General features: G+C 43.8%; 1 protein-coding gene across 1 annotated transcript; it reads right to left on the bottom strand.

The window, feature by feature from the left end:
• Nucleotides 1–7,522: 7,522 nt before the first annotated feature.
• On the bottom strand, nt 7,523–8,260 carry LOC126696147 (uncharacterized). The gene has a single exon (XM_050392932.1). It carries the CDS (start codon nt 8,258–8,260, stop codon nt 7,523–7,525), a length of 738 nt encoding a protein of 245 aa, XP_050248889.1.
• Nucleotides 8,261–8,997: the final 737 nt, after the last annotated feature.

Here is an 8,997-nt window from a genome sequence, read left to right as displayed (position 1 = left end):
CCCCTGTTTTTCATCCTTCCCTTCTTTTCAGCTTCGATTTCTTTGAAAGTCCATGGCTGGTTACCTATTTCGAGATATGCTGAGGTCACGCCTTTCTTGATCCCACCGTTTGGCAGTTCTTCCTTTTTGCATTTTTTCCTAGCCGGGAAGAATCCCATTCTGCCGGTTTGAAAGTCATCCGTTGCCATTCCCTTTTTCGTTCTTCTCCATTCTGGTTCCCCGAGGCGCTTCCCACTTGCACCATGAGAGGTCACTGATTCTTTCTTTTTTTCTTGCTGGGTCGTTTGGCGCTTGTGGCTTCTACTCTGTTTCTTATTTTTCTTTTTGTCCTTTTCTTTCGAACTGTCTTAATCTTTCTTTGACTTTGCTTATGCGCCTAGGAGGATCCGCGCCTCTTGGTGGTCGCTCAGGATCCTGGCTGTTTTTCTTCAATCTCTTGACGTGGGCTTCTCTTCCTTCTTGATGCTTCTTTTAGGCTTCAAGCCTCTTGGGCCTGCCACTCCTTCTCTTTCGTGGTCCCCTTGCACCTGCTTCCTTGGGCTTGGCTTATTTTCTTTTGGGCTTGGCTCACTTCTTTAGGCTTGGGCACTATGATCTTTTTTAGACCTCAACATTTAGCCCCCCGAGCTCATGGGTTGCTTGAAGCCCACGCGTGAGTAATTCAGGGTTCCTTAGATTTTGTAGGATCTTCTTTTAATTACCCCTGGATTCCCTTCTTTCTTACTCAGGATCCTGGCCTTTCTTGCTGCTTTTTTTTTTTTTGGTCATCTTAGTCTTTTGCTGTGTGTCGTGTTCTTTCATTTTACAATTTTCTCTTTGCACAGGACGTGGCAGTTGAGTATTTGGAGTAAAATTTCTTTTACCCACCTTTCTCGTTCCCCGTAACTTCCATTAATAACTGCTAATTAATCTCTTCTTCAAAATTAAATTTTTTGGCAACTGGCGCGTCTTTCCATACACTGTCTTCTTCAACTGCTCTTTGCGCTTTTATTGTGGCCGCTTCACATTATCACTTTGCTTCTCTGAGTCTTTCATTCTTGGGTCTCTTTTCTCTCTTATCAGACAGTTTGTTATTCCTGTCTTCCCTTTTTCGTTCTTTCAATCCCCTTTTCTTCTCATTATTCTCATTGTTCCAATGGCTTCTTCTTCTTCTCAAAAAAGAAGAGAGCGCACCCCAAGCCCTTCTGAGGGCGAAGGTTCTTCTAGTTCTGCTCTGAGTGAGTCTCACGAAGTCATTGAGCATCCGGCCTTTCCTTTACGAGACCCCTGGTACTCTCCCAGTCTATTTTTTCCTCAGGTATCTCATGGCGAGGCTCCTCCGTCTCCTCATGCCTGGATGTTTTCTGACCAGGCGGGTTTTGCTGGTTCCGCCCAGGTTCCAAACCCTAGAGAGATTTTTGACCTTCAGATTAGACAAGGAATTCGAGAGGCGGTACCTATCTTTTTCGATTTTGTTCCTGGGAAAATCCAAGGTTGGCCCATCTGGGTAGATAAGGAACTATCTGATGCGGAGTTTGTGGGTAGCCTAGAGCGCGCTGGTATCCTAAAAATGGTGGCAATTTCCAGAAATCTCGAGGGTTTTAGAGACGCCAAAGGGCTCAGGCATCTGGTACGCCGTTGGTGGCCTTCTCTTCATACTTTTTTCTTTTCTGTTGGTGAGTTGATGATTACCCTGGAGGATGTGGTTAATAACTTCCTTCTCCCAGTATTTGGTGATGAGAGTCCTTTTGATATCAGCCTTTCTGAAGAGGATCTTGCGGTGGAAGATAAACTGTTTAGCCATTTCGGTGGTTGCACTGCCTCTCCCGGTGGTAAGCCGACCAGAATGGGGAGATGGGTAATAACCCGTTCCCATGAGAAAAATAAAGAAGTTAGGTGGGCTGATTTCTTAGCATTCTGGCTTAGCAAATTTTTGTTCAGTGAGTTCCCTGGGTATGGGGTTAAATCTTCCTTCTTTTCGTTAGCGATCAAGTTAGCTCGAGATACTCAATACCCTTTAGCCCCTCTGTTTTTGGGCCATGTTTATTCTCAATTTGATTAGCTTCATGGCGATGAGGCCGAGGGTGATTCTTGTTATGTGATTACTTCGTTTCTTCACTGTGCTATTCTTCAAATTTTCATGTGGGACCGTTCTTCAGCCACTTTGGCTAAGTGTAGGAATTTGAAGTTTGTAAAGAATAAATTCCAAGGATCCCCTGATATAGTGAAGGGTCTTTGTGGTAATTTGACTGATGCTTTCCCTATTATCTTTTGTTGGATCAATTTGAAAGGGGGTGGCCTCAACCTTGTTGAGTTATTTGATCAAGCAGAAAATTTATGTTGGAGATCTCCTCGTGAGTTTGGTCCTGGCTTTGCGTGCGACTTTGTGTTGTCTTCCTTTTTATCTTCTACAGGTAATACTTTTGATCTACGTCGTGGTGATGAGGGCAGTCTGGCTTATCTTGCTTGCATTAGCCCCTCTTGGCTTCCTGTGCCTTCTTTGAGTGGTCCAAGATATACCCATTATTCAGCACACCGGGTGCTCCGGCAGTTTGGTTTTGACCAGGACATTCCACCAATTTTTAAGGATATAGTGTTGTCCCTTCCTTCTTTGGATCCTTTCTTGAGGCTGCAGGCCTTCTCTTATTGGTCACGGAGAAGCCCTCAGTTTGCAATGCCTAACTCTCAAAGATGAGTTTTTGCTTCTAACGGTTATGCTGGTTACTGGAGAAGAATACAAAAGTCTTTTGTTGATTATGTTGGCTCTAGTTCAGTTCGGGAAACCCCTAGTCTTAGTATTGCCTCTGCTCCGACATCCAATAGACGTTTATCCCTACCTACTGCTGGGATTGTTTCTGCTGCCGTAAGTAGCAAGACTAGGTTTGCAGAATGGCATGCCTCCAGGGGAGGTTGGGTGACATATGCACAAGATTTTCCTGGAACTTGGTTGGGTTGCGGTCTTATTATTGGTACTTCCCCCGGAGTACCTATTAAGAAAGGTGCAGTGGAGACAATAGGTGCTGCTACCGCTTCAAGTAAAGGCAAGGATGTTAGGCCGAAAAAGATGAAAACAGTTGATGTTAAGGAAAGTACAGAAGGTGTGAAGACTGGTCCTGGGGCAAAAAGGAGAAAAACTGGGAAATCCCAGACACATTTGGTATCCCAGGAAGACAAGGAAGTCGGGTAACCTTTGGCTTCAAGGACCCGGAAGAAGACCAAGGTAGAGTCTTCTTTTTCCCAAGTTCCTGTGACTTCTTCAGTCCATGGTCCTTTAGGATCCTCTGATTTTGTATCCCAGCCCCCCTTAGGACCCTCTGGGCGTACTCGTAGTAAGCAAAAGACCTCCAAAGAATCTGTAGGGAGAGAGAGAAGGGCAAGACCTCTTTCCTTCTTCTCTCTTTTTCATTTGTTCATATTGTTGCAGTTACTTCCTCTTTTTTAGCTAACGAGTGATTGTTTCCTTTGCAGTCCAAACGCAAGTCGGACTTCAAGAAGGGCAAAAGTCAATCGTCTGGTGACGATGTGGTATGGGTTTCCCTTGTTCATGCTTCTCCGTTTGCTCTGGTACTGTGTTGTCTGTATCACCCCGTTGTCTTCACTTATTACTGTTTGCTTTTTCCTTTCTTTTCTCTTTAGGTGGAGGTGTCCCCTCCTATGACCGGCAAAGTTCTGGAAGAAGAAACTGTTACAACCCTTTCTATTGAATTTCCCATTATGGAGGAGGAGCCCCCTAGTGGTGGTCTGGCTGAGGAGACTGGGCAACCGATGCAGGGTGCCCAAACTTCTCAGGATCCCGAAGCTTCCAAGATCCCTGCATCTCACAGTCCTCAGCTTGAGCGCACTCCCAGTCCCATCAGAATCGTGTTTCCTCAAACATTGTCAGGTAAAGAGACTTTGGGAGGCACACCTTTATTCAAACAAACAAGTGAGCCGTATTTCCCTTTAAAATAGTGTTTCATCTCTATTTCTCTTTGTTCCCCTTTTTTTCTTTTTTTTGAGTTTCTTCTTTCCTTTCTCCTTTTAGGTCAAGCCAGTGTGAGGTCTCTCCCAGTGTTTCCTTCTCCTTGGAATCAGAAAACTTGGAAGGTGAGTGTAGATTATTCCCACTGTATTTCCTTTTTCTTTCTTTCTTTCTTTCCCTATACCCTTTTCTTTTTCTTCTTCCATGGCAAAGCCCCCTACATCTCTTCCTTCTTTAGCCGTTTCGCCACAGGTTCTTCACCCTTTCTTCAACTTGCTTTATGTCCTTTCCCAAAATCTTCGAAGAAATTAGAGGAGAAGGAGGAAGAGGCCCCGCCTCAAGAAGCTGGTATTGGTTTGCTCTTCTTTTCTTTTCTTTTCTTTTTTGTCACTCCTCCCCTTTTCTTTTCTTTTTAAGACTAAATTTGTTCTCCCTTTCTCTTTTCTTTTGTGAATGTTGACACAGGCATTAGAGATTCTGAGCTTGCTATTCTTGAGGGAGTTGTGAGATCTGTTCAAATTGCTAATCTTCAGACAAAACCAAAGGCTGCAAGTTTTCCAGTTTCTGTAGGCGGGGACACAGTAATGAGGGATGCTCCAGGAGTGGCTACTCCAGATCTTGATTCAAGGCTTTCCTCCTTCTTAGCTCATTTTGATCTTATGGAATTCAACAGCCTTCTCGCCAGCCACTTCTACTCTTTTGGGTCTTCTTATGGCAGCTTCCTACATTTCTCCGTGGCTGTTGAAGGCCTGCCGCTGTTAGAAAGTTTGCTCAAGAGTCATGGAGATTTCACCAGCGGTTTTAGGGGAGGCGTTTTTCTAGGTAATATTTTGATGAAGTTGCTATGTGCTGTGCTGGTTTCGTTGAGGGATTCTTCTGTGGACTCTTTATCTGAAGAAAAGCTTTTGGAATGGAGAGGGTCGGTCCAAGACCTTCTAGAGGCCAAGTTCAATTTGTCTTTTTTGCTGGATCATTTGCGCCTATTGGCCCACATGCTGTTTCAGAGGCAAACCTCCAGGAGCATAGATGTTGAGATTGTTGTTGCTGAGGAAATTTTGGCTCGTGCTCACAAAGCTTTGCAGGATTTGAAGGTCAAAAGGCAGAGGATTCTTTCTTCTTCAACTATGCCTGTCATTCCTCCAAATGGCTCCTTGTTGGCCGGCCTCATTTCTTAACTTTTTCTTCTCCCTTTTTAGATCTGTATAAACAATTTGGGGTTGTATAAGTTTCTATTTTTTTTAACACTGCTCTCTTTTTTCTTAGCTCTATGTTTGTGTTTCAAGACTGCTTTTAATTTCTTTCAATTTTCTCTTCGATACATTGCCCCTTTTTTTTATACATGGTTTTTCTATTTTCTTTCCTGAGTCCTAGACCATGGTTCCTACAAGCTTCACTGTAGGTCCTGGACCAGGTACTTGGTGGTTACTTTGCCGTGCAGGTACTGAACTGGGTACACTGGGTATCTTTTTTTTTTTTTTTTTGTATATATATTTTTTAGATACGGTCCAAGTTCGTGAACTTGACAGGTTCCCCTTTTTGCCAAGTGCTAGGCTAGGTATCTTGGGAATTTTACTTTTGCCTGTGATCCTAGACCTATGCACTTGAAACTGTCTATGGGGTATTTGGAATCATCTGTGAGGTGGATCCTGGGCCATGTGTAAAAGGGTATTATATACCTTTTTTTTTTTTTACTCAGATATCCTCTCTTAATTCTGTCCAAACCTGGACTTTGCAGTATTTAAAACTCAAATATTGAAGAAAAAGGAACTTCATTAAAATATGGTCATCATTTAAGAAACATAGAGAAATCATTTAATATAGTGCTGACCACAGAATGTCAATCTACCATAGGTTCCTGAACAAAATCATTTAGACAAGAATTCATGACAAAAGCTAAGAAAACGATAAGAGAAAAACAAAAACACTTAGCAGGTTGTGAAGCTGGCAAAAGGATCTTAACGTGCTGAGATCCCTTCTTCCTTATGCATAGTATTGTTTCAGCCATTTCCCGTTTATGGGTTCTGTCAGGACTGTCCCATCTTCTTTTGTAAGGTAGTAATACCCACTTTCATGAGCTGCCCTGATGATGTAGGGTCCTTCCCATTTTGGGGTGAATTTGGAGGGTCCCGGTAGGTTTCTCCTTATGTGCTTCGCCATCCTTAGTACCAATTGCCCTTCAGTGAAAGTCCTTAGGCGTACTGCTTGTGCATATGCTCTAGTCATTCTTTGCTGGTACCTCTGGCTTCTTTTCTTGGCTAGTTCTCTTTCTTCTTCTACCCCTTCCAGATCTGCCAGTCTTCTTTCATTGTTTGCATCCTCATTTTCTTCTTGGCTTTCTTCAAGGACTACCTTTGGAGTATGAATAACTAGTTCCACAGGGCTGATAGCTTCTATTCCATAGACTAGGGAAAATGGGGAGAATCCTGTGGCTGTCTTTACAGAGCTCCTACATGCCCAAAGTACATCTGCCAAATGATCACTCCATTTCCCCCCATATTCATGCTTCATCTTCTTAAGGATCTTCAACATCACCCTATTGGTGGCCTCAGCTTGGCCGTTTCCTTGTGGGTAGTATGGGGTAGACCTCCCATGTTTGATGTGATATGCCTCAGTTAACCTTTTCATGTCTTTATTTATGAATGGGGTCCCGTTGTCACTGATCAATCTTTTGGGGATCCCGAACCTTGTAATGATGTGGTCTCAAATAAAATTTGCTACGGTTGCTCTAGTGGCTTTTTTCAAAGGGATGACCTCTACCCATTTTGTAAAGTACTCGGTGACTGCCAAGATCCATATGTAACCGTTGGATGGAGGGTTTATAGGCCCTATGAGATCGAGCCCCCAAATGTGAAAAGGCCATGGTGTCGTCATATCCTGTCAAACATTTGGGTGAGTGTGAATTGCATCTCCTAGGACTTGGCAAGCGTGGCATGTTTTGACTAGCTCCTTAAAGTCCCTTTTCATTGTTGGCCAGTAGTATCCCAACAATAATAATTGCTTGTAGAGCCTTCTTTTTCCCGGGTGACTTCCACAATCACCAGAATGAACTTCCCTGACTACTTCTCTAGCTTCTTTTGGCCCTAGGCACCTTAGGGGATCCCCACTGTATCCCTTTTTGAATAAGATACCGTTCTGCAGGAAATACCTGTCTGCAAGTTTCTTAAGCCGGTGGGTTAGTGTCCTGTCAGTTGACAGGATCCCTTGAGCCAGGTATTCTATGAATGGAACTCGCCAGTCTTCTGCAACAAACACATCATAGCTTTCTTCCTTATCTATTGCCAGCCGACACTTCTAACATTTTTCCTGTATAATTGCTGCCTCCTTGTTCATATTTGGCCAGTAATACCCCATGCATCGCATCCTTCTATATAGGCTGATCTTTTTTGCAATTCCACAGGCTTGGGTATGTAATTCTTCTAGCTTCAGCTTTCCTTCCTTCTCGTTGATACACCTGGACAAGATTCCATCTGGCAACCTTCTATACAATTCCCCTTCTATCTGAGTGTAATCTTTTAGCTCTTTGATGTTCCCTCCGAGTCCTGCCTTTTTCATATTTTCTTTGACTTCGCTCCTCCAATCCCACTATTTGGACTCTCTGGGGTACATCTCTTGGAGGATCCTTATAATAGAATGTTCCTGCCTTCCTATTTTTATCAGCGTGTCCCTTCCTTTGAATGGTATTTGGGACCCCAGAGTGGCGAGCGTATCAGCAAACCTGTTTTCACTTCTTTGAGTGTACTCTATGCTAAAGGTCTGGAATTCCAACTCCAGCCTTTGTGCCCAAGTTCTGTAGGCTGCTAAATTTTGTTCCCATAACGCAAAGTCACCTTTCACTTGGGAAATTACAAGATTAGAGTCTCCCAACACTCTCATATGCTTTACTCCTATACTGAGTGCTATGGTCAGCCCGGTTAAGTACGCCTCATATTCAGCTGTGTTATTAGAGCACGAGAAACCAAGCTTGAAAGACAAGGGTATGGTGTTCCCATTCTCACAGCTTAGTACGATTCCTACCCCATTTGAAGTTGTCATAGCTGACCCGTCGAACCTCATGGTCCATTTCTTTCCTGGGATCTCTGTTACTACCACCTCACCAGGGATTTCTTCACTCAGCGGACCTTCCTCCTTTCCCGGGAACTGAGCCAGTTGATCTGCTATAGCTTGGCTTTTGACAGCTTTGGGAGTTCTAATACTTATGTCATATTGAGAAAGCAAGACTAGACATAATGCTATTCTTCCCGTGAGAAGGGGCTGGTGTAGGAGTGCCTTTATGGGGTGGGACTTGGTCACCAAAAGGATTTGGTGAGCTAAGAAGTACATTTTTAGCCTTTGGGACGCGTAGATGATTACTAGGCAGGCTTTCTCTATTCTGGGGTACCTGGTCTCGGTGTTCTTGAATGTCCTGCTTACGTAGTAAACAGGCTGCTTATTCCCCTAATTATCTTCCTGTGCCAGCAAAGCTCCTATTGCCTGGGAATTTGATGCCAAGTATAACAACAGAGGTCGCCCACGTGTTGGTGCCTGAAGGGTGGGCAAATGATTCATGATATACTGAATTCTTTGGAAAGCCTCTTGTTGTTCCGTTCCCCAAGTAAACTCAATTCCCTTTTTCAACAGTTTGGATAAACCTGTCGTAACTGAGGCCAACCCAGGCACAAATCTCCTAATATAGGAGACTCTTCCCAGGAAGCTTTTGAGCTCCCTCACAGTAGTTGGTCTTCTCATCGTGGTGATGGTTGTGGCCTTGGCTGGATCTACACTTATGCCTTTGCTATGTACCAGGAACCCAAGGAACTTTCCAGCAGACACCCCGAAGGCACATTTCATGGGGTTCATGCGTAGTTTGTACTTCCTGCATCTTTCAAAAACTTGCTCAAGTACTTGGAAGTGTCCTGTTCTAGTCTTTGATTTAACCACAATGTCATCTACATAATCTTCCATCTCCTCATGTATCATGTCATGGAAAATGGCTGTCATGGTTCGCTAGTACGTAGCCTCCGTATTTTTGAGGCCAAAGGGCATTACAGTGTAGTAAAAGTTCCCGATTGGAGTTCTGA

The sequence above is a fragment of the Quercus robur genome, chromosome 8 (assembly GCF_932294415.1).
Source record: "Quercus robur chromosome 8, dhQueRobu3.1, whole genome shotgun sequence".
Lineage (NCBI taxonomy): Eukaryota > Viridiplantae > Streptophyta > Magnoliopsida > Fagales > Fagaceae > Quercus > Quercus robur.
Note: the sequence above shows the minus strand (reverse complement) of the source record. Positions and strands in the feature narration are given on the sequence as shown.